General features: G+C 46.1%; 1 protein-coding gene across 2 annotated transcripts in view; it reads right to left on the reverse strand.

Moving 5' to 3' along the window:
* Nucleotides 1-15,658, reverse strand: part of LOC143785754 (cytochrome P450 2K1-like) — a 52,603-nt gene extending 36,945 nt beyond the window's left edge. Inside the window, exons 1-4 of one of the 2 annotated variants that reach the window (XM_077274846.1) lie at nt 15,403-15,657; nt 11,589-11,751; nt 10,135-10,284; nt 9,563-9,723 (exon numbers count right to left, since the gene is read on the reverse strand). In XM_077274846.1, coding sequence (XP_077130961.1) covers nt 9,563-9,723; nt 10,135-10,284; nt 11,589-11,751; nt 15,403-15,597 — 669 coding nt within the window. In that variant the 5' untranslated portion in view covers nt 15,598-15,657. Of the gene's footprint in view, nt 1-9,562; nt 9,724-10,134; nt 10,285-11,588; nt 11,752-15,402 lie in introns of both variants that reach the window. The other variant, XM_077274847.1, reaches the window with a different exon arrangement.
* Between the last annotated feature and the right edge of the window lie 11,002 nt (nt 15,659-26,660).

Genomic DNA, 26,660 nt, shown 5'->3' on the forward strand with positions numbered 1-26,660 from the left:
TTCTGGAGAAGGAGGAGGAGAAGGAGGTGCAAACGCCTACAGCCAACTATTTCCTAGACCGTGGGCTAGGCAGAACTGTGCCACTATGGCTGTCCCCTGTGGACCCTGCATCCACCATATTAACCCAGTGTGCTGTGATGGACACGTAACGTCCCTGGCCATGCCTACTGGTCCATGCATCAGTTGTGAGGTGCGCCTTTCTACTGACCGATTGCCTCAGTGCATAGACAATGCGTTCTTTGACACGTTGGTGGAGTGCTGGGATAGCTTTTCTCACAAAGAAGTGTCGACTGGGTAGGTCATAGCGTGGTACTGCGTAGGCCATCAGGGCTTTGAAAGCTTCGCTTTCAACCAACCGGTAGGGCATCATCTCTAACAAAATTAGTCGAGCAATGTAGCCGTTCAAACCCTGTGTATGTGGATGAGAGGAAGAGTACTTTATTTTCCTATCAAGAGTCTCTTGTAGGCTGAGCTGGACTGGAGAGATGCATATGGTGGAACTAGCGGGGGTGGTGGTGGACATGGCAGATTGAGAGAGGCTTGGTGATGGTATTCTTGAAGTGGGCCTACTTACAGGGTTTCCAACCAAGAGCCTTGTGATTCCCTGACTGCTTTGGCCTTGCGACAATACCTCCACATTTGTTACTGGTGGTGTCATAACCGGTGGGCTTCCAGTGAGGGAAGCAATGTTGCATTGCTGACTAACTTCAATATGAGCAGGTGCATCAAAGGTTCGGGAAGTTTGGTAGTTAGTCCATGCTTCCAAGTGCCTGCTGGTTAGATGTCTACGCATGCACGTTTTATTTAAACTTTGTAGATTCTTCCCTCTGCTAAAGGTCTTGGAGCATTTCTTACATATAACTTTGGACTGATCATTCTGATCTTGGTTAAAAAATTGCCACACTGCACTTTTCCTACTATGGAATACCTTTTTAGGCTTTGCACGGCATGCTACTGTCACCGGATTGCGACGCTGTCCTACACCTGTTGTGGTTTTTGACACACGTTTTGGGCCTGATGCGGGCCTGCCAGATGAAAGCTGTTGCGATGTTGATGCCTGCTACGGCTCATCCTCCTCCGCTTCAGAGCTACTGCCAGCGGCACCCTGTTCCCCCAATGGCTGCCAATTGGGGTCAACAACTGGGTCATCTATCACCTCCTCTTCAATGTCCTGTGCACCTTCCTCTGTGTCACCGTGTAAGGTGCTATAGCGTTCGGGACAGGGCACCATAGTCTCATCAGGGACAGATTCTGGCTCAGTACACTGCGAGGGCAATGTTGTGATCTGAGTCAATGGAATAGCATAATAATCTAGCTGTGGCTGTGCATCTGTGCACTCCATGTCCGATTCATCTTGTAATGGGCTGTGAACTATTTCCCTTTCTAACCCTGGCACGGTATGTGTAAAGAGCTCCATGGAGTAAACTGTAGTGTTGCCTGCCGCATCCTTCACTTTTGCTTTGGGTGAAGGACACAAGGAAGCGACTTGTTCCTGACCATGAGCATCCACTGACGACTCGCTGCTTTCAAATTTGGAACTTTCGGAAAAGGAGGCGAAAGAGCTAGAGGCTGAGTCAGCAAGGAAAGCCAAAACCTTTTCCTGCTGCTCCGGCTTTAAAAGCGTTTTTCCTACTCCCAGAAAAGGGAGCCTTCGAGGCCTTGTGTAGCCAGACGATGACGCTGGCTCAACAACTCGAGCCTTAGGTGCTATTTTGCTTTTCCCACTACCACCAGATGCTCCACCACCACCATCATTACCAGCTGGCAATGACCGACCATGGCCACGACCTCTTCCACCAGACTTCCTCATTCTTGGGAAAATGTAACCAAACTAACAACCGTTATATGGTACTGTAAAACAAGGTAGAAGGTGTATGTAAACTTGTTGTGAATTTAAATCTCCCTTTCTATATGTGTGGGAGAATGCTGCAAAATTCAGGCCCACTGTATTACACTACACAGTATAAGTGGCAGAAAGTGACTGGCAGATATACGCCAAACAGAACAGACGCAGATGCACTTAATGGCAGTATAAATCTCCCTTTTTATGTGTGGGAGACAGCAGAAAAAATCAGGCCCACTGTATTACACTACACAGTTTGAGTGGCAGAAAGTGGCTGGCAGATATGCCACAAACAGGACTGACGCAGATGCACTTAGTGGCAATATAAATCTCCCTTTTTATGTGTGGGAAACTGCAGAAAAAATCTGGCCCACTGTATTACACTACACAGTTTCAGTGGCAGAAAGTGGCTGGCAGATATGTAAAAAAAAGGGACTGTACTACAATAACAATCTCCCTACAATGATCTCAGGAAAAGTATGGCAGCCAGCAATAAACAGGACTGCTGCACACAAAAGTGTGGACAAATAAACAAGATAACTGTGCAGAAAGGAAAGAGCAACAGGATTTTTGCTTTTAAAAAAGCAGTTGGTTTGCACAGCGGCGTACAAACAGCAATGCAGCTATCAGGGAGCCTTATAAGCTACAGAGCTGATGCACAGAAATCTAGCCTCCACTGTCCCTGCAAAGAAAAGGTGGTGTTGGACAGTGGAAATCGCTACAGCACAAGCGGTTTGGGGGTTAATCTTTCCTCCCTAACTATATCCCTTCTTCTGACGAAGCTACAGCAACCTCTCCCTATGCTACGATCGGCAGAAGTAAGATGGCGGTCGGCGTGCAAGCCCCTTTATAGCCCCTGTGACACCGCAGAAAGCAAACCAATCACTGCCATGCCCTTCTCTAAGATGGTGGGGACCGAGACCTATGTCATCATGCTGCCCACACTCTGCGTGCACTGTTGTGAATTAGACTTTTTGGCTCCCTCTTGTGGTTACTAGTGATATTACTCTGGGAGTTTCTTCCCTCAGTTTGCACCCACCTGGGCCGTTAGTCCAGGGGTGTTGCTATATAAACTTCCTGGATCCTTAGTCCAGTGCCTGGCATCGTTGTAATCAGATCCTTTCTGTTTGCTCCTATCTGCTGGTCCCGGTTCGTGCTAAATTAAGCTAAGTCCTGCTTCTTTGTTTTTTGGGTTATTTGCTTGCTCTCATTTTTGTCCAGCTTGTACTAAATGTGATTCCTGACCTTGCTGGAAGCTCTAGGGGGCTGGTGTTCTCCCCCCGGGCCGTTTGACGGTTCAGGGGTTCTTGAATTTCCAGCGTGGATATTTTTGATAGGGTTTTTGCCGACCATATAAGTTATCTTACTATATTCTGCTATTAGCTAGTGGGCCTCTCTTTGCTAAATACCTAGCTCATTCTTACGTTTGTCTTTTCCTCTTACCTCACCGTTATTATTTGTTGGGGGCTTGTATCCAACTTTTGGGGTCTTTTCTCTGGAGGCAAGAAAGGTCTTTCTTTTCCCTTCTAGGGTTAGTTAGTTCTCCGGCTGGCGCGAGACGTCTAGAATCAACGTAGGCACGTTCCCCGGCTGCTGTTATTTGTGGTGCTAGGATTAGATATATGGTCAGCCCAGTTACCACTGCCCTATGAGCTGGTTTTTGTGTTTGCAGACTTAGTAAATATTTCTGAGACCCTCTGCCATTGGGGTCATAACAGTGCACCTTTATTGGCTGAGAAATGGCGCTTAAAGCATCATACGAAAAAGCGACTTTGGCGCGCAGATCGCCGACCTCATGGCCGATCCCACAGTGGAATCGGGTCGGGTTTCACGAAACCCGACTTTGCCAAAAGTCGGCGACTTTTGAAATTGTCCGATCCGTTAGTCATGGAGAGACTAGGTGAGCGAGAGCTAATAACCCGGGCCCCTGCAATTTCCCTAAGACTAGGGAAATCCTGACTGACCCTCTACCTGAAGTTTACACTGACGGTGTGCATGTTCAGGCCTCGAACCTCACCCTAACTCCTGAGCTCAGCCCTAGGCTGAAACCTCCACCCACCACCCAGTGAAGAGGTAATACTTAAATACCCACAGTTAGCACAGACAAGGATAAAGGAAAATATACACCACGCCGCAGACACTCAGGAATACACTATAAATGTGCAGGGCAAAATAAACACAAATATAGGAAGGAGTAAATAAGATGAAGGAATATACACCACCAGCAACGAATCTCCAACCACCAGCTCTCCACTCCAGACCGAGATAACAACGCAAGACAAAAGCTATAATCGGCGACGCCCAATGATCAGGAGAACTATTTAAAAGCCATGGAAATGGCCCAGCTTCCTATCCGAGGATCAGGTAAATTAACCCCGGAACAGCTAGACAAAATCTAGCAGACGCCAATGAGTAAATAGTGGTCAAAAGCGGAATTACCGCTGTCTGTCGGACGACCTGGTCTGAACAGCGTCCGACATGACAGTACCCCGCCTTCTACGAGCGACCCCAGGGCCCTCACGGCTTATAGGACCCGGCTTGTCCGGATGACGACGGTGAAACAACCTGACCAGCTGGTCAGCATAAACATCCGAGGCTGGTACCCAGGACCTCTCCTCAGGCCCATAACCACGCCAGTGTACCAAGTACTGTAAATTTGCGACGCACTACACGAGAGTCAACCACCTTGGAGACTTCAAACTCCAAATTACCATCCACCAAGACTGGAGGTGGCATAGGCGCCGCGTCCACAGAACCCACCACCTTCTTTAGAAGAGACCTGTGGAACACGTTGTGTATCTTATACACCGTAGGGAGCTCCAATCGGTACGCAACTGGGTTAATGACGGCGGTGACCCTAAATGGACCTATAAACCGTGGACCCAATTTAAGGGACGGTATCTTGAGTCTTATGTTTTTTGTGGATAACCACACCCAGTCATCCACGCTCAGGTCCGGACCTGGCACATGCCTACTGTCAGCCACACGTTTGTACCTAGCACCCACACTCAACAGGCGCTGTTTAACTCTCCTCCAGACTGATGACAATTGTGTTCCTAACTGGTCCTCCTCCGGAACACCGGAAGAGCCCCTCTGACTCAAGGTACAAAATTGAGGACGTAGTCCGTAAACACAAAAAAAGGAGACTCCCCAGACGACTCCTGGCGGTGATTATTGATGGCAAACTCAGCCAAAGGAAGAAAGGTAGACCACTCCTCCTGGTTATCAGAGACAAAGCAGCGTAAGTACTGTTCCAAATTTTGGTTCATATGCTCAGACTGACCATTTGACTGAGGATGAAACACCGAAGAATGAGAAAACTTGATTCCCAGCCGTGAGCAAAACGCTCTCCAAACTTTTGCCACAAACTGAGACCCCCTATCAGACACGATGTCAGACGGAACCCCATGAAGTCTGACCACCTCCTGCACAAATACCTGAGCCAGAGTCTTAGCGTTAGGCAACGCAGGCAAAGACACAAAGTGCGACATTTTAGAAAAACTATCAACAATCACCAAGATGACCGTGTTTCCAGCTGATGAGGGCAAATCAGTGATGAAATCCATGGAGATTTCCATCCATGGCTTACTAGGTACCTCAAGAGGAAGTAGTGTGCCAACAGGACGGGAGCGGGGCGTCTTAGCCCTAGTGCACGTGGTACAAGCTGACACGTATGAGACCACGTCCTATCGGATCTTGGGCCACCAAAACCGACGTACCTCTAACCCCTGGGTGACCAGCCAGGACGGCATCATGATGCTCCGCCAAAACCTTTAGGCGGAGATGAAGCGGAACAAAAGATTTGTTGACGGGAAGCTCAGATGGTACCTCCTCCTGAGCCTCGGCAATCTCAGCCTCAACCTCGGTAGTGAGAGCCGAAACCACAACACCCTTTTTGAGGATGGGTACTGGATCCTCCCGAGGTTCTCCCCCCGGAAAACACCTGGACAGAGCATCTGCCTTAGTGTTTTTAGACCCCGGTCTGTAAGTGACCACAAAATTGAAACCCGTGAAAAACAATGCCCAGCGAGCCTGCCTAGGGGACAGACGCTTGGCTGACTCCAAATACAGCAGATTCTTATGATCAGTAATAACAGTTACCTGATGGACCGACCTCTCCAGGAAGTGTCGCCATTCCTCAAAGGCCAACTTAATTGCCAAAAACTCCCTGTTGCCGATATCGTAGTTACGTTCGGCGGACGACAGTTTCTTGGAGAAATAGGCGCACGGACGTAAACCACTCAAAGATGAGCCATGAGATAGTACCGCCCCCACACCAACCTCAGACGCATCGACTTCCACACCAAATGGTTTAGATACGTCTGGCTGCACAAGAATGGGGGCTGAAACAAAACTGTTTTTAAGAAATTCAAATGCACGCACAGCAGCCTTAGGCCAAACAGAGAAATTGGTACCCTTTTTAGTCATGTCAGTTAGCGGTTTAGCAATGATGGAAAAATCCTTGATAAATTTCCTATAGTAGTTAGAAAACCCAAGGAACCACTGAAGTGCTTTCAGGTTATCAGGACGTTCCCAATGCAGCACCGCCTGCACCTTAGCGGCGTCCATTTTAAAACCAGAAGCAGACACAATATAACCCAAGAAAGGCAACTCTTGAACAGAAAATACACATTTCTCAAGTTTAGCATACAGCTTATTCTCTCTGAGAAGCTGTAACACCTGCCTGACATGATCTAAATGAGCCTCACGGTCGCAAGAATATATGAGAATGTCATCTAGGTACACAATAACGTATTTCCCCAAACATGCGAGAACACATCATTGATGAAATGTTGGAACACTGCAGGTGCGTTAGTCAACCCAAACGGCATCACCAAATTTTCAAAATGACCCTCAGGGGTATTAAAAGCCGTCTTCCACTCATCACCTTGACGGACTCTTATGAGGTTGTACGCCCCCCTGAGGTCAAGCTTGGTGAACCACTTAGCACCTGCCACCTGGTTGAACAAATCTGGTATCAGAGGCATAGGGTATGGATCACGAACCGTAATCTGGTTCAACTCCCTGAAATCCAAACACGGGCGTAATCCGCCATCGTTCTTCTTCACAAAGAAGAACCCTGCTGCCACCGGCGAGGATGACGGCCTGATGTGCCCTTTGCTCAAGCTTTCAGCAATGTAATCTTTTAACGCTTGTCTCTCCGGACCGGAGATGTTAAACATCCTTGCTTTAGGCAATTTGGCCCCTGGTTTAAACCTGATAGAACAGTCATAAGGACGATGTGGCGGCAACTCTGAACAACCCTTCTCAGAGAACACATCCACAAAATCCTGAAGTGACTCCGGAACTCTTGAAGTCACCGCAGCCACACTTGTGGCCAGGCAATTCTCCTGGCAGAACTCGCTCCACCGAATTATGTCCTGAGTTTTCCAGTCAATTACAGGGTTGTGCATAGACAACCAAGGAAAACCCAAAACCACCTGAGTAGGAAGATTCCTGAGCACCTTACATGTAACCCGCTCAGAATGTAGAACTCCAATGTGGAGTTTCACCTCAGCCACAAATTCAATAATCTCCCCCTGAGAGAGAGGAGCAGCATTGATGGTGACCACGCGGATAGGATGAGACAGTTTTTCAATCCTAAAACCTGCTGTGCGCGCAAACCCCTCATCAATGAGATTTGTGGCTGAACCACTATCCACAAAAACAGTAATTGGCAGCTCACTGCCAGCAACAAAAACCTTAGCAGGAGCATGCACTGAGAAACCACCATGGAGGATATACATAAGCTCAGACTGGTCTCCTCCACACCCTCTGAGCTCAGAAGTTTTCCTCTGTTGCGTTTTTCTTAGGCAGCAGAGGACAGATGTTAATAAAATGACCAGTTTTACCACAGTAAAAACAAGCTCCCTGCTTCCTGAGCTCAGGGGCTCGATGCTTGACATGTGACACCCTTGCGATTTGCATAGGCTCCATGGGCTCACCTGCAGCCACCTCACGTGAACCTAAACCCTCTCCCATAGGTGGTGTCTCATGCTCCCCCTGACGCAAACGGCGATCAATGCGGACAACCAGACTCATAGCGGAATCTAGAGAAGTAGGAGTCTCGTACATCAGAAGGGCTTTTTTAACCCTTCCAGAAATCCCATGTATAAACTGACTCCGCAATGCTGCATCATTCCATTGGGTATTGATCGCCCAGCAACAAAATTCAGAACAGTAATCCTCTGCAACTCACTCCCCCTGGTGAATAGAGCATATCTTAGATTCTGCCAGAGCCATCGTAGATTTTCCCAAGAGAAGAAAAAACTCTCCACAGAGACAAATGCAGCAGAATCAGATGGCAAAGAAAACGCCCATGCTTGGGGATCCCCACTTAACAATGGCAACACCAGGCCCACACGCTGAGCCTCATTACCCGAAGATATTGGGTGCATACGGAAATATAGTTTGCAAGCTTCACGAAAAGAAACAAATTTACTGCGTTCCCCAGCAAATTTTTCAGGCAACGGAAATTTAGGCTCAGTAACTCTTCCTGTCGCTCCAGCTTGCACATTGGACACTGCTAGTCCCTGTTGCTGCACTGCCCCCCTCAACTCAGTGACCTGTAGGGACAGCGCCTCCAACTGGCGGGTTATGGAAGTCATGGGATCCAGGACAAAACAAAAAAAAGAAACCCCTTTATTTATTTTTTTTCTTTGTTGTTGTTGGGCCGATTATAATGTCAGGGAGAGACTAGGTGAGCGAGAGCTAATAACCCGGGCCCCTGCAATTTCCCTAAGACTAGGGAAATCCTGACTGACCCTCTACCTGAAGTTTACACTGACGGTGTGCATGTTCAGGCCTTGAACCTCACCCTAACTCCTGAGCTCAGCCCTAGGCTGAAACCTCCACCCACCACCCAGTGAAGAGGTAATACTTAAATACCCACAGTTAGCACAGACAAGGATAAAGGAAAATATACACCACGCCGCAGACACTCAGGAATACACTATAAATGTGCAGGGCAAAATAAACACAAATATAGGAAGGAGTAAATAAGATGAAGGAATATACACCACCAGCAACGAATCTCCAACCACCAGCTCTCCACTCCAGACCGAGATAACAACGCAAGACATAAGCTATAATCGGCGACGCCCAATGATCAGGAGAACTATTTAAAGGCCATGGAAATGGCCCAGCTTCCTATCCGAGGATCAGGTAAATTAACCCCGGAACAGCTAGACAAAATCTAGCAGACGCCAATGAGTAAATAGTGGTCAAAAGCGGAATTACCGCTGTCTGTCGGACGACCTGGTCTGAACAGCGTCCGACATGACACCGTTTCACTCAACCCTAGTGGCAGCGTGTATGAGCGGGTGTGTGGCCTGAGTCGGTGTGTGATTTATGCTCCCATTACAGCATAGGACAGAGGTTGAATGCTGGACTGAGAGAGGGGAGATAGATCAACCCTTTGCAGGCACAACCCCAGTCACTTGCTGAGAGCAGGTACGTGACAAATTAGTGACAGCACGGAGTGATCAGTGACAGGAACCATGAACAGAACCAAGTTTGTACATCACCATCTACTGTGTAGGACACTTTTATTTTATAATTGAAGCAACTGGAGGGTATGTGGTGAGAACCAAAAGATGAGCTTGGGTCTATTTTTCTGAGCTCATAATTGGAGTACAATTAGCCCTAAAGGTGAACCTGATATTATTCTTATGAGAATTCACTAAAAAGGTTAGATATAACATCTGAAGGTTTTCTTACCATCACTTTGGGTGTACCGATCAGTTTGGCACTTTCATCTAACATTTTGATTAATTTTTCAAACGTTGGGTCATCATACTCAAACCTTTTACCAAAGATAATAGAGCAGATTACATTGGAAACTGCACTGTTTATCACCATATGAGTATCGAATGGTTTGCCTGAAATAACAAAAATATACATATACAATAAGTTAAAACATGAATAAAAAATGCTCCAGATATTGTAATCTCAGGTCAAAACTACCTTCAGTAATGACAGTGGATTACTGAAACAATCAAGTGATAATTGAAGCAAATCTGCAGCCAATTAAAATTCTAATATGTTTAGATGCTGCAGATGTTTTCCACGTGCAGCAAAATATGATTCAAATATAGAGCAAAAACTTCACACTGTGGGGTACCCTCTACTATATGTGAATGGGGGGTCTACAAAACCCCTCTGAATAAGGCTATAGTTTAACTGTGTTGGGGATTGGAAACGTGGATTCTGTAAACCGGGTTGTATAACGCGACAGATAAGAAGTTAGAGTATATGAAAGCTATGAGATAAATGTGAATGATGTATCTTACCATTGTGAGATCTAAAACTTTCTATAAGGGGCATTAATTCATCTTGAATTCTGGCTTCCACACTTTTCTTCCCCATTCCAAAGTCTCGAAGTGTTGATAGCGTGAACCTCCTCATGGATTTCCATGTTTCCCCATTAGAAAGTATTATACCTAAAAGTATAGTTAAAAATGAAAAACTTTTGTCAGTTATTAATTAATCATACTGAATAGAAAATAGCCTTTAGTAATCTAAACAATCGAACAAGTGGTTTCTTTTAAAAGTTGAAGAAGTTTAATTCTGTGACTTAAAAATTTAATTTATAAAAAAACACCCGCAGGTAAGAAAATACATGTAAACTGACAACCAAGGTTGTCATACACAATAATACTTTAATTAATTATGAGAAAGAAGAAAATGTCGCAAAAGTAAGAGGAAAGAAGAAGACAAGAAACAGAAAACAAAAATATGATGGTTACAGAAAAGATGGAAAAGGGAGGACAAAAAAAGAAAAAAGATAAGAAAATAACAGGAAAAGTAAGAAAGAGAGAATGAAGTAAATTACGATAAAACTGAAGAAGAAAGTTGGAGAAGAAGAAGATGGATGATGAAGAAGAAACAAAGGAAGAAAAGATGATAATAAAAAGATGGTGATGAAAAAAGTGAAGGCAGAATAGTCAAGATGATGTTATGATAATGATGGTGCAGGAAATGGAAAAGAAGACAGGAAGTAGATGAGGTGAACATAAGATAAAAATGAAGAGAATCATGAAGTAGATGAATAATTAGATAAAGAAAAACAGAAGGAAAATTAAATTAAAGAAAAGAACAAAATGAATAAGGAAGAAGACTGAACATAATCATCATGAGGAAGATGAATGAGCAAAAGGAAACGGAAAAAGAATGGTGTACAGAAGTAGAAGGAGATGAAATAGAAAGAGAAAAAGGAGAAGGTAGATAAAAGTTAAAACCAGGACCGCGGGTTACTTCCCAGGAATAACCTGAGCGCTTCCCTCCCTTCCCTTTTTCCTTCGTGTCTTTCTTTTTCATGTTCACCCTTGACTAATAAAAAATGTTCATTGTTTGTTCACCTGGATTTGTTCAATAAATACTAGCAGCTTCATTTTAATGTATATTAATTGGTGCAAAATTCTTAGAAAAATGTTGAAAATGAGAAAAAGGATGTAGAATGATGATGACAGTAAAGTAGGAATAAGAAGAATGCAGAAGTATAAACACTAGCAGCTACGACTTTCTGCAGTCATTACACAACTTCTAACAGTCGGCTTCCATGATTAAAGTGTTCTTCAATTCATAATTTTTGCTCATAAATGACCTTTGTTGATGTTTTTAGTGTATCTTTTATTAGCAGAATCAGCTATATTTACTAGACTCTATTGTATTCTTCTACTCTTACAGGTCACCATTGTGGATTTTATGATTCATAGAAAGCACAATATTATAGTTCTATAAATACCATGTCCATTAGAGAGGATATCGAAGACTGGAGTAATCGGCCGTTCTGAAAAATCCTCAGCTCGCGTAACAAGTGCTTCCATTATAATCCTATATCCAGAAAGTATCACCATTTTCTTCGGTCCAAAATGCAAAGTAAATACTTCACCATACTTTTCAGAAAGCTGCAAAATATTATAATTCTTTATTTTTATAAAACATTAATTTGACTCGCACTTCTGCAAAGAAAAAATATGTATTTTCAAACCACAATGTCACTTAAACAGAGCTAATTAAGATAAACTTCCAACAAGTCACAGTTGCTGTTGAGACCATGAATCTGGAGAAATATGCAAAAATTGTGATATAATCAAGGAATTTTGCCTTAGCACTAAAGTTAGGGAACAAGAGGCGTAAAGATCTGTTGGGATTAGCTTAAGAATTAGGCCTGGCAGAAGAGAGTTGGAAATAGCTAGTGTTTGAAGAAAGCTAACTGAAGAAATGTGCTGACCTTAAAGGGAACCTGTCACCCCCAAAATCGATGGTGAGGTAAGCTCACCGTCATCAGGGGCTTATCTACAGCATTTTGTAATGCTGTAGATAAGCCACCGATGTTACCTGAAAGAGGAGAAAAAGAGGTTATATTATACTCACCCAGGGGCGGTCCTGGTACGATGGGCGTCTCAGGTCCGGTACAGCGCCTCCCAACTTCTTACGATGATGTCCTCTTCTGGTCTTCACGCCGCGGCTCCAGCGCAGGCATACTTTGTCTGCCCTGTTGAGGGCAGACCAAAGTACTGCAGTGCGCAGGTGCCAGAAAAGTCAGAGAGGCCTGGCGCCTGCGCACTGCAGTACTTTGCTCTGCCCTCAACAGGGCAGACAAAGTACGCCTGCGCCAGAGCCGCGGCGTGAAGACAAGAAGATGATGTCATGGAATGAAGATAGGAGGCGCCGGAGCGGACCTGAGACACCCAATTGACTGGACCGCAGCGGGACCACCCCTGGGTGAGTATAATCTAAGCTCTTTTTCTCCTCTTTCAGGTAACATTGGGGGGTTTATCTACAGCATTACAGAATGCTGTAGATAAGCCCCTGATGCCGGTGAGTTTACCTCACCATCGATTTTGGGGGTGACAGGTTCCCTTTAAGATGGGAAATGGACTTAGAAGCTCCTGTGGTGACCTTGGGAAATTTAATACATCAGTCTGCCTGCCTTGAAACAGCTACTGCTCCCAAGACAGTAAGAGAGGAGCCATGGCCTGGACGCTAATGGGTACTATAGTTAGAGACTGTTTGAGAAACTGTGGCTGAAGGTAAGCTGTGGCCTGAAATGGAAGACTTCTAAGTCCTGAGCCAGCAGTGAGAAACTGTGGCCTTCACCAGGAGACCTGATAAAAAGACACAATGTGTGTCTCCAGAAGCAGTTGCGCCCTGCATGAGTACGATATTGGAAAGCATGCTGAAACAGTTGCTTGAGCCCTGAGTATTCTACCTGTGATTGTAAGTGATCTGATGTTAGGGTAAAAAAGAATACTCCTATTACTACACAACCACTAAGCTCTCTGCCTCAATTTTGAAGTGTAACCACCAAGCTTAGCGCCTCAATTCCTGTCCTGAATGCTAAACGGTACTACAGCCTAAAACAGCCTCTATGACTTGAGGCAGTGGTGACCTGCACCAGGAGAATTGGGCAAAAGGACCATGTGAGTGTTAGGGTTGGTGGATCGCACTAAACATAAATAATGGTGAAGTGCGATCGCAACCAGGGGTTCACCGTGCAGAGATGGAAAACTGCAGCTAATGTGAATAATGGCAGAACACACAGTGAGCGTGTGTCAGGCTTTGTCAGTCGCACACAGTAATGGAAAAGATGCTCTGCAGTAGAGCTGTGTCAATCACACATAGTAACAGAGCAGATATGGTGCTAAACACGATCCCTGTTAATTTCACAGGAGAACGCAACCCTCACAGGGGCAAAGGAACAGGTAGTGGACACAAGCGCAGCGTGTGCATGCACATGAGCTCCTCTTTGGAGGTGCCAGAATTCTAAAGGCTATACGCCTGCCCTGAATTCACTCAAACTCCTCTCTGGAGATGCCGGAATTCTAAAGGCTATATGCCTGCCCTGAGCACACACAGACAAGTCCACACTACCGTTATGTTCACACACTCATAAGATATAGATGATCTTAGCGTGCCGATATGCACTCCAGGAAACCTTTTATAGGTTCCTGTTCAAGTCAAGTCAGACATTTCCTTGCTCGTGGACCAATCCGGAAATGCCATATCACCCAAGCAGCTGACGACCGACCAGCAATGAGAGGTCGCCACCTCACGAGCATGCTCAGTAGGGAGATTTCTGGACTTAGCCTCTGGAATGCCTGTTCACTGCCGCCTATTGCTGGTTACTATAGCTTTGGCTGGAGAGCCCGCAGTAACCAAGCGAACAGCACGAGCCTGGGCAAGACGTTGAGACCGACGTCTTTGCTGAGCAGCTCCCATTGTTGCCAAAGCAGAATGGGAGACCACAGAGGCACACAAGGCTTGGGATCTACCCCGTGCAGTGGGAGAATCCTGGTTCCTAACACTGAGTCTGTGGAAGAAGTTGTACCCTGCATAGGTAAGACAGTGCAAGGCATGCTCTAAGAGATGTTTGGAACCACTGAGTAGTTGGGCTGTGATTGTTAGTCGTTTCACATTTGAGAAAATATCCCAAATAATCCCATTACTCTGCAAGGTTTGACTAATATATAGAATTCCCGCAATATAAGAAAACCTTTATTTTTCACAATTAAAAGTAAATAAATACCATTGACGTTCCCAAATTATCCAAATATAATAACCCAAGTGGTTTGAATATCCATTATTGTGTCAAGTCAACTACAGGATGAGATAGGTCAGACAATGCCCTCTCAATAGCCCTACCTGCCCGTGGAGGTTGGCAAACTAGATACACCATTCAAGAATGTCGCCCACGCTCATCATCGTCTATCCCTTTAATAGCATATGATAAATCAACACATTAATTGACTCTGAGTTTAGACAAATTTCTTTAGCGTTCAGTTGGGGTCATAACTATAAACAATGATCCTGATAATCAACTATTTAAAGAGCATCATAACTTTTATACATTTTCTTATATTTTGAAGACACTTTATGGAGGGAGCCTGGGTCATGAGACCTTCACGAATAACCCCAAACATGGCAGAGAAATGTGCAGTGTGTGACCCAGGAGTGCACAGCTCTTGTTCATGAGAGAACGCAAAACAGAGTACGGATATAATAGATTCTATTACTTTCTAATGTGTCCTTACATTTGGCCATATATTAAATGCTATGGTAATGTCATTAATCCATTTTTTATTCTCCTATTGTTTTGATAAACGAACGAGAAACTATCTTTGCAAATTACGGCATAAAACCATGATAGCAGAACATGGTTGAACGTATCTCCAGTAACATGACAAGTCTACGGCTCTTCAAGAGGTTCTTGACAATGAACAATCCCTATTTTATTAGATGGTCCCTTAACAATAGTTTCATCATAAAGTGTCTACCTGCCGGTAATTGGAGGGATCAGCTATTATTCCAGGGAAATCTAGCAGTAAATATTAACTCTCTCTCCCTCGTCACCACAGAGGAAACGAAGAGTTACACAGTGACCCTTCACATCAAAGGCTTATGTATAATGCAGCAAAGAATACGACCTCCAGACCTTTAATGCCCACCATGAATCCATTCACACCGGTCTTATTCATTATCCACCCCCAATTCCTTTGCCCCCAGCTGAATACTGTTGCACCCTCCATGACTATACAGTAAGTACAGTATCCTACCTGCATCAGAGATTCGTGGGGCTTTTCCAGGTCCAGCAGGTTGAGGTTTCCAATAACCGGCAGAGGCATAGGTCCAGGGGGCATCTTTGCTGTGCTCTTCCTAATTCCATTTATCCAATAGATGAATAGTGCAATGAAAATTGAAAAGTATACCAACACATCGGCTCTAGCCAAAAAGTAGGCAATAAAAGCCATAGCGAAGTACTGTTCAGAGTCCGGTCTGATTGTGCTCCTGTCCCTATATGTATACACTTGGGCTTATTTTTCTTACATGTGTTAATCTTTACTAGAGCACAAATAACCTACAATAAACTGATTGGCCCATTGCCATTTACCTTTGTCAGACAATCTTGGCTTGGACGTTCTTGTTTTTATATACATAACATTATGCATTTTATCTAAATGTATGCTGGCCAAGGTGTGTTATAACATGATGTGTCCCGTGGGATAATGGAATTTTTTATCTTATCCGTTCTGCAGCTGTACCAGTGCCATGGGGTAAAGTTCACACACTAATGTTTGGGGACACGAATGAATCTATTTGTAGTTATAGCAAGATGAACTTTATATCTACTGTGCTGGAGTCTTTTGCATTAGATTTTGTGTATTAAAGTTTTAATAAATTACCAATGTAATCAGCTAAACAGAGTTTGGTGAGCAAAAGCTTGAAAAGATTTTCCAGTTTTAGAGATGTCTGACAATTACATCTATGGGAGACTAGAAGTTGCGTCTCCAACATTGGTCTACATTGAAGAAGGAGAACCTCATCGCAAAAATTGTGCCAGGTATTCCACAAAGAACATGATCTACAGAATAAGCCCAGTACCTACAGCATTAGCTATATTTAATTCAGGAGGAACAATCAAGGTAATGCATGTTGTGAATAGTAATATATGTTTTTTCAATTGAATCTGGATAAAATTGTATTCCCAGCAGTGGCGTCATAAAGAAATTGAAAGCCTTTTCTTGCTTTCCATCACCGATTGCAGCTGATCTCTAGAAGCTCAGCAGTGATGAGATTAGATTATTATTGATGAACGTTTCGACCAAAACAGTGGTTAAAGTGAACCTGTCAGCAGGATTGGGCTCAGTAATCTACAGACACCTACAGTCAGTTTGGCGCCATTACACTGATTAAAATGATACCTTGGGTGATGAAATCTGTCTTGTGGTTGTAGTTTAATCTTTATTTGCAGTCTTCAGTTAATGAGTTTCTGGTGGTTCTGGGCGGCCTGTGGGCGGGGCTGTGGGTAGTGATGTGGGCGGGGCTATGGGGGAGTCTTTATGTGGTGCTCTTCTTAGATATTAATCCTTATGTGTTGCTGCTGATGTCACTCACTCGCGCTGCAGAGACGAACACTGGTGGTAAGTGCTCCATTGGAGCAGGAGACATCAAAGATTAAGTGCACGGGGGGAGACAATTGGAGTGGGGATGGGGAGATTTATTATGTGTGGAGAATTTGAGTGAGGATGGGGTTATTTATTGTGTGTGGGGAGATTTGTAGTGGGGATGGGGGGATTTAATGTGTGGGGAAGATTTGAGGACACAAAATGAAGAGCAAAGGGGAAGTGGGGAAACAGTACAGGGGAATAAGGGGCATGTATGAGGAAACAATATGGGGGAATGGGGGCATGTATGAGGAAACTGTAGGAGGGAATGGGGGCATGTATTAGGAAACAATATGGGGGAATGAGGGCATGTATGAGGAAACAGTACGGGGGAATGGGGGCATGAATGAGGAAACAGTACGAGGGAATGTGGGCATGTATGAGGAAACAATACGGGGGAATGGGGAAATGTATGAGGAAAGAGTACGGGGGAATGTGGGCATGTATGAGTCAACAGCACTGGTCAATGGGGACATGTATGAGGAAACAGTATGGGGGGCATATACGAGGAAACAGTATGGGGGAATGAGGGGCATGTATGAGGAAACAGTATGGGGAATGGGGGCATGTATGAGGAAACAGTATGGGGGAGTGGGAGCATGTATCAGGAAACAGTACTGGGCAATGGGGGCATGTATGAGGAAACAGTGTGGGAGCATGTGACGGGGTGTACGGCAGAGCAGGAAGGGACAACAGGCCAAGGGATGATTCCACAGATTTATTATCAAGAACGCTGGAACAACACATGCAGGTAGATCTACAGAGTCCACAATTAGTCCAACGGAACAGGTTCGGGGGCACCTCCCGATAATCCTTGTGCCAGCTAACAAAACAATAGTCCACACGAGTTCAAGTGATCACAAAACAATCCCTCGAACGACGAGATATGTCCTCAGCTCAAGTCTCGCCCCGTTCGCTTCCGCAGTCACAGATGTACGTGGGGTCTTGCCTCAGCTAAGAATTCCCACTCCTTCTCCTTCAAAAGTCAACTCACATCTGATCTCAAAATAAGAATGGATTGTCTGAGCTCCTGGGATCGGCCCATGAAGGGGGTAGGGGTCACACCTTCTATTCAATGGTTGGGTCCTGTTGTGAACTCTATTTTTGGGCTCCCTCTAGTGGTCACAAGCGGTACTGTGTAGTGTTGTCTTTCTGCAGGTTGGCTTCATCAGCTGGTTCATTATCCTTGGTTGGTTTCCTATTTAGCTCACCTGGATACTCAGTTCCTTGCCTGCTATCAATGTTTTCAGTGCTCTTCAGATTCCTGGTGACTACCTTGCTCCCAGTCTCTCCAAGACAAGCTAAGTTTTTGTTTGTTTATTTTTTGATCATCAGCATTTATCATGTTACTTGTCCAGCTTGCTAAAATGTGATTTCCTCGCTTGCTGGTTGCTCTAGGGGACTGAGTTTCTCCTCCCACACCGTTAGTTGGTGCGGGGGTTCTTGAAATCTCAGTGTGGATATTTTGTAAGGGTTTTTTACTGACCGCACAGACCCCTTTACTATTTTCTGCTATCTAGTATTAGTGGGCCTCATTTGCTGAATCTGCTTTCAATCTGTGTATGTGCCTTCCTCTTACCTCACCGTTATTATCTGTTGGGGGCTTCTATATCTTTGGGGATTATTTCTCTGGAGGCAAGAGAGGTCTTTCTCTCTCTCTAGGGGTAGTTAGTTCCTCAGGCTGGCTCGAGACGTCTAGGATTTTCAGGCACGTTCACCGGCTGCTTTTAGTGTGTTTGGATAGGTTCAGATTTGCGGTCAGTCCAGTTTGCCACCTCCCTAGAGCTTGTCCTATGTTTGTTAAGGTCCTGTCTCACAGTAGCACTTTGGTCGCTACGACGGCACGATCCGTGACGCTCCACCTAGGGAAATATGCCCTAGGTACTGAACTTCACCCATCCCCAATTGGCATTTATCTGGTCGAATGGTTAGGCCTGCTGCAAGAAGCAGGTCAAGAATAACGGCTACTTGGTTCAGATGTTCTTCCCACGTCTGGCTGAAGATTGCGATATCATCCAAGTAGGCACAAGCAAAGTCACCACCATCCCCGGAGGATCTGGTCCACCATTCTCTGGAAGGTTGCAGGGGCAGTCTTCATTCCAAAGGGCATGTTTAGAAATTCATACAGACCAAAGGGGGTTATAAAAGCGTACCGTTCTCTCCCTTCCTCCGTCAGAGGGATTTGCCAGTAGCCCTTACTGAGATCCAAGGTAGTGACATATCGGGACCCCGCCAGGCAGTCTAGAAGTTCGTCAATACGGGGCATTGGGTACGGATGACTGACGGTATGGTCGTTTAGTTGTCGATAGTCCACACAAAACCGAGTACTCCCATCCTTCTTGGGTACTAACACCACAGGAGAGGCCCAAGGGCTATGGGAGGCCTGGATTACCCCAAGCTGTAACATCTCCTCCAGTTCGTGCTGCATGGTGTGTCGAACTGATTCAGGTACCCGGTAAGGAGCCTTTTGTATGTCCCATACCCTGAGGATACCCTGAGTGTCCACATGATGTTGGGTGATGGTGGTTCGACCTGGTTGGGATGAGAAAGCAGCCCGTCTCTGTTGAAGCACTCCCAGAATCTGTTTTTTCTGTAAGGAATCCAGGTGATCTCCCAGTGGAACCTGTTCCACAGTGGATGGGGCTCTCGCTGCTTCCACGAGATCAGGTAGGGAGTCCTCATCCTCTTGACCATCTTCTGAAGCCAGCTGGCAGCTTGCTATCATTGGAATGTTCCGGTCATGGTACTCCTTAATCATATTCACATGAACAGTCTTTTGTCTTAGCCCCTGATCATCTAAAGCAAGAAGATAATTGGTGTCATTTAGTTTTCTGAGAACCCGGAAGGGACCCTCCCATGTGGTCTGCAGTTTATTCTGCCGATGGGGAACAATCATTAAGACCTGTTGTCCTTCTACAAACTCCCGATAGCGTGCTTTACGGTCATACCATGTCTTCTGTCTGGTGTGAGCCATCCGCACATGACTCTGGGCAAAACTAGCAAGTTGAGCCAGGGTTTCTCGCAGCTTTAGGACATAAGGGACGGCAGGGGCTCCTGTATCCTCAACTTGCCCCTCCCAGTATTCCTTGAGCAGGGTTAAGGGTCCTCGGACCTTTCTTCCATAGAGTAGTTCAAAGGGGGAAAACCCAGTGGACTCCTGGGGAACTTCCCGATAGGCAAACAAGAGATGGGGTAGGTACTTCTCCCAGTCTGAATCTCTGTCAGTGAAGGCCCTTAGCATATTCTTCAGAGTGCCATTGAATCATTCACAAAGTCCATTTGTTTGGGGATGATACGGGGTTGTTCGGATCGCTCGTACTCCACAAGTGCGCCACAGGCACTGGACCAGCTTTGACATGAACTGGGAGCCTTGGTCTGACAAGATCTCACTGGGGAATCCTACTCGGGTAAAGATGGTAACCAAGGCCTCGGCCACCTTGGCTGCAGAAATACTTGACAAGGCCACAGCTTCTGGATATCGGGTGGCATAGTCCACGACAGTGAGAATGTACTGCTTTCCAGATTTACTTGGTTTAGCAAGAGGTCCAATGATATCGACAGCTACTCTTTGAAAGGGTTCTTCTATTATAGGGAGAGGTTGCAGGGGTGTCTTTGGGTGATCTCCGGGTCGCCCTCTACGTTGACATATGTCACAAGTTCGGCAGAAATGCGCTACGGCTTGGGAAATCCCCGGCCAATAGAAAGTTTGAGTCAATCGTCTCTCCGTGCGAGTTTTGCCTTGATGGCCAGCCGTAGGAATGTCATGAGCAAGGTGTAAGGGTACCATCTCACTATACGATTTACCAACGATCACGACCTGCGATACGACCTGGCCGTGATCATTGGTAAGTCGTTGTGTGGTCGCTGGGGAGCTGTCACACAGACCGCTCTCCAGCGACCAACGATGCCGAGGTTCGCTGGTAACCAGGGTAAACATCGGGTTACTAAGCGCAGGGCCGCGCTTAGTAACCCGATGTTTACCCTGGTTACCAGCGTAAAAGTAAAAAAAAAAAAACAGCACATACTCACCATCTGATGTCCGTCAGGTCCCTTGCCGTCTGCTTCCTGCTCTGACTGAGTGCCGCCGTACAGTGAGAGCACAGCACAGCAGTGACGTCACCGCTGTGATCTGCTCTCACTTTCCGTCCGGCAGACAGTCAGAGCGGGAAGCAGACGGCAAGGGACCTGACGGACATCAGATGGTGAGTATGTACGGTTTTTTTTTTTTTACTTTTACGCTGGTAACCAGGGTAAACATCGGGTTACTAAGCGCGGCCCTGCGCTTAGTAACCCGATGTTTACCCTGGTTACAAGCGAACGCATCGCTGGATCGCTGTCACACACAACGATCCAGCAATGACAGCGGGAGATCCAGCGACGAAAGAAAGTTTCAAACGATCTGCTACGACGTACGATTCTCAGCAGGGTGTCTGATCGCAGTAGCGTGTCAGACACTGCGAGATCGTAACGATATCGCTAGAACGTCACGAATCGTGCCGTCGTAGCGATAAAAATGCCACTGTGTGACGGTACCCTAAGAGGGGAATTCTGTACTTCTGAGGAATAATCAGCTGTTTGCTATAAGTCCAGGGCTTATCTAGGGAGTCGGCATTGTTAACCCGATATAGAAGTCCATTTTCTCTGATAATTCTTTCCCCGTTCTCCCCTAGCTGCCCTATCTCAGCTCGAGCTCTAAAACTAGCAAGGGTGGGGTCAGTCTCTACCTCTTGTCTAAACTGAACTTTATCCCAAGTAACATTCATATTATCCCCACAAGAAGAATCACTCACCGGCTGTGACGGCAGTTCTGGTGGCCTCATTTCCATGGATGGGTTGTACACGTCCACATCCGCTGCCCTCTTGGCTTGACTTCTGGTTACCGCACCGACAAAGTGGCAATGAAGATTTCCCACATCATTTCCTAGAAGAACATCTGCAGGGAGGCCGCTCATCACACCGACCATGCATTGTTTGGCCCCAAAGCCATAATCCAGGGTCACACTCGCTCTTAGAATATATCTCTGGTTGCCTCCAGCCAATTCAATAGCAATTTCTGGTCCCTTTTGAATTGCTTCTGGTTGAATTACTAGGGGATCAGCTATGGTGAGGAAAGCCCCAGTGTCACGGAAGCCAACAACTTTTTGGCCATCCAGCACGACCTCCTGTAGATGTTTGTGCTGAAGCTCAGAAGAACAGGTGGCTGGGGCTCACACCCCATAGACTCCTGGTAGGGGATCCAGGGGATCCGAGTCACTTGGCAAGTCATCAGGGACTATATCCAGCTCTTCTCCTGGTGAGGGGGTCTGTAGATAATGAACGGGCAAAGGCGGTCTGTAGCGGTTCTGCCTCCGAACACCTGGACATTGGAATTGCAGATGCCCAGGCTGCCCACATCCATAACATCTGCGCTCTGGGATTCTTCCTCCATGTCGTATTCCCAAAGATGGAGCAGGAGTAGTGCGAGGCACAGTCACACGAAGGTCACCATGAGTTGGTGGTCTAGTGGGATGGTAAATATTGGAGGCCGAAGGACCAGGGGCTGCCAGCGTTGGGGGGCTGGTAGTTTTTTTCTCACCGAGTAGTAGTTTTTTCCACTGAGGCTTGATGGTGAGAACCTCATCAGCTAAAGCTGCAGCTTCCTCCACAGTGGCTGGTCTCCTCTCACGCACCCATTCCTGGTTCTCAGCAGGGCACTTGAAGTAAAACTGCTCTCTTAGGATAACCTGGAGAAAGGTCTCTGTTATGATCCTAGTGGCAAGGATCACAGGTCGGACTAGCTAAGTAACTGAACAGACGACTAGCTCTGGGGAAGTGGTAACTGAATTGACCGCAACCTGATCCTATCCGCACACAACTATAGGCAGCCGTGGAACGTTACCTGAAAATCCTAGACGTCTCTTCACGGCCTGAGAAACTGACTATTCCTGGAGGGAAAGAAAGTCCTCTCTTGCCTCAGTGAAATGACCCCAAAGATATAGAATAGCCCCCCACAAATATTAACGGTGAGTTAAGGGGAAAGCACAAACGCAGAGATGAAATCAGATTTAGCAAATGAGGCCCGCTAATACTAGATAGCAGAAAAATAGGAAGGGAACTGTGCGGTCAATAAAAAACCCTATTCAAAATATCCACGCAGAGATTGCTCGAGCCCCCGCACCAACTAACGGTGCGGGGGAAGCAACTCCGTACCCCAGAGCTTACCAGCAACAAGAAATCACATATTAGCAAGCTGGACTAGACTCATCATACACAGAAATCATATTGCAGGCAGATGAGCAAAAAATATTCAAACAGAACTTAGCTTATCCTGAAGAGGCAGAAAACAAGATAATCAGGAGTAATCAGAATAGCACTGAATACATTGACAGCCGGCAACAAGTGGAAGTGAAGCAGAGCTAAATAGGAGCCTCCCTGGAGAATAACGAGGCAGCTGATCCAGCCAGACCCGCAGGATAATAAACCAAACCACCAGGGGGAGCCAAAAAACCAAAGTCACACAATACCATCTGTGACCACAAGAGGGAGCCTGAAAACGGAGTTCACAACAGTAACCCCCCCCTTGAGGAGGGGTCACCGAGCCCTCATCAAAACCCCCAGGGCGATCAGGGTGAGCCACATGGAAGGCACGAACCAAATCGGCTGCATGAACATCAGAGGCGACAACCCAGGAATTATCCTCCTGACCATAGCCTTTCCACTTAACCAAATACTGAAGCCTCCGTCTAGAAATACGAGAATCCAAGATCTTCTCCACCACGTATTCCAATTCTCCCTCAACCAGCACAGGGGCAGGAGGCTCAACCGAAAGAACCACAGGCACCACATACCTCCGCAACAACGACCGATGGAACACATTATGAATAGCAAACGATGACGGGAGGTCCAAACGAAAAGACACAGGGTTAAGGACTTCCAAAATCTTATAAGGACCGATAAACCGAGGCTTAAATTTAGGAGAGGAGACCTTCATAGGAACAAAGCGAGAAGACAACCACACCAAGTCTCCAACGCGAAGTCGGGGACCCACACAGCGACGGCGGTTGGCAAAGCGCTGAGCCTTCTCTTGTGACAGCTTCAAATTGTCCACCACATGATTCCAAATCTGATGCAACCTATCCACCACAACATCCACTCCAGGACAGTCAGAAGGCTCCACCTGACCCGAGGAAAAATGAGGATGAAACCCTGAATTACAAAAAAAAGGCGAAACCAAAGTAGCAGAACTAGCCCGATTATTATGGGCAAACTCGGCCAATGGCAAAAAAGTCACCCAGTCGTCCTGATCAGCAGAAACAAAACATCTTAAATAGGTTTCCAAAGTCTGATTAGTGCGCTCGGTTTGGCCATTCGTCTGAGGATGGAAGGCCGACGAAAAAGACAAATTAATGCCCATCTTAGCACCAAAGGTCTGCCAAAATCTAGACACAAACTGGGATCCTCTGTCGGAAACAATATTTTCAGGGATCCCGTGCAAACGAACCACATTTTGAAAAAACAGAGGAACCAACTCGGAGGAGGAAGGCAACTTAGGCAAGGGCACCAAATGGACCATCTTAGAAAAACGATCACACACCACCCAAATGACAGACATTCTCTGAGAGACAGGGAGATCTGAAATAAAATCCATGGAAATGTGCGTCCAAGGCCTCTTCGGGACCGGCAAAGGTAACAACAAGCCACTGGCACGAGAACAGCAAGGCTTAGCCCGAGCACAAATTCCACAAGACTGCACAAAGGAACGCACATCCCGCGACAAGGAAGGCCACCAGAAGGACCTAGCCACCAAATCTCTGGTACCAAAAATCCCAGGATGGCCTGCCAACACCGAAGAATGAACCTCGGAAATAACTCTGCTGGTCCATCTATCCGGGACAAACAGTCTCTCCGGTGGACAACGGTCAAGTCTATCCGCCTGAAACTCCTGCAGCACTCGTCGCAAATCTGGGGAGATGGCAGACAAAATCACCCCTTCTCTGAGGATACCAGCTGGCTCTGAATCACCAGGAGATTCAGGCACAAAACTCCTAGAAAGAGCATCAGCCTTCACATTCTTCGAACCAGGCAGGTATGAGACCACGAAATCAAAACGAGAGAAAAACAACGACCAACGAGCCTGTCTAGGATTCAGCCGCTTGGCCGACTCGAGATAAATCAAATTCTTGCGATCAGTAAAGACCACCACACAATGCTTAGCTCCCTCGAGCCAATGTCGCCACTCCTCAAATGCCCACTTCATAGCCAACAACTCCCGATTACCGACATCATAATTCCGCTCGGCAGGCGAAAACTTTCTTGAAAAGAAAGCACATGGCTTCATCACAGAGCCATCAGAGCTTCTCTGTGACAAAACAGCCCCCGCTCCAATCTCAGAAGCATCAACCTCGACCTGGAAAGGAAGGGAGATGTCTGGCTGACATAAGACCGGAGCCGAAGAAAACCGACGCTTCAGCTCCCGAAAGGCCTCCACAGCCGCAGGAGACCAATTAATAACATCAGAACCCTTCTTGGTCAAATCCGTCAATGGCTTAACAACACCAGAAAAATTAGCGATGAAGCGACGGTAAAAATTAGCAAAACCCAAGAACTTCTGAAAACTCTTAACAGATGTAGGCTGAGTCCAGTCATGAATAGCCTGAACCTTGACTGGGTCCATCTCAATAGCAGAAGGAGAAAAAATGAAACCCAAAAAAGAAACCTTCTGGACTCCAAAAAGACATTTTGAGCCCTTCACAAATAAAGCATTGGCACGCAGGACCTGAAACACCATCCTGACCTGCTTAACATGGGACTCCCAATCATCCGAAAAAAACAGAATATCATCCAGATACACAATCATAAATTTATCCAGATATTCACGGAAGATGTCGTGCATAAAGGACTGAAAGACAGAAGGAGCGTTAGAAAGTCCAAAAGGCATCACCAAGTACTCAAAATGGCCTTCGGGCGTATTAAATGCAGTTTTTCATTCATCACCCTGCTTAATACGCACCAGGTTATACACACCACGAAGATCTATCTTGGTGAACCAACTAGACCCCCTAATGCGAGCAAACAGATCAGATAACAAAGGCAAAGGATACTGAAATTTGACCGTGATTTTGTTTAGGAGGCGATAATCAATACAAGGTCTCAGGGAACCATCCTTCTTAGCCACAAAAAAGAACCCCGCACCAAGAGGGGAGGGGCGAATAAGTCTTTTCTCCAAAGACTCCTTTATATAACTCCGCATAGCAGCATGCTCCGGCACTGACAAATTGAAAAGTCGTCCCTTAGGAAACTTACTACCAGGAATCAAATTTATAGCACAATCACAATCCCTATGAGGAGGTAGAGAACTGAGTTTGGGCTCATCAAATACATCCTGGTAATCCGACAAAAACGCAGGGACCTCAGAAGGAGTGGATGAAGCAATTGACACCACAGGAGCGTCGCCATGATATCCCTGACAACCCCAACTTGACACAGACATTGTTTTCCAATCCAGGACTGGATTATGAGTCTGCAACCATGGCAGGCCCAACACGACAACATCATGCAAATTATGCAATACAAGAAAGCGAATCACCTCCTGATGAACAGGAGTCATGCACATGGTCACTTGTGTCCAGTACTGAGGTTTATTCGTAGCCAATGGTGTAGCATCAATTCCCCTTAGTGGAATAGGGAATTTTAAAGGCTCCAAAACAAAACCACAGCGCCTGGCAAATGACAAATACATCAGACTCAGGGCAGCACCTGAATCCACAAAAGCCATAACCGGGTAAGATGACAGGGAACAAATCAGGGTAACAGACAAAATAAACTTAGGCTGTAAAGTACCGATGGTGACAGATTTATCAATCTTTTTTGTGCGCTTAGAGCACGCTGAG

The sequence above is a fragment of the Ranitomeya variabilis genome, chromosome 7, assembly GCF_051348905.1.
Source record: "Ranitomeya variabilis isolate aRanVar5 chromosome 7, aRanVar5.hap1, whole genome shotgun sequence".
In the NCBI taxonomy this organism is placed as follows: domain Eukaryota; kingdom Metazoa; phylum Chordata; class Amphibia; order Anura; family Dendrobatidae; genus Ranitomeya; species Ranitomeya variabilis.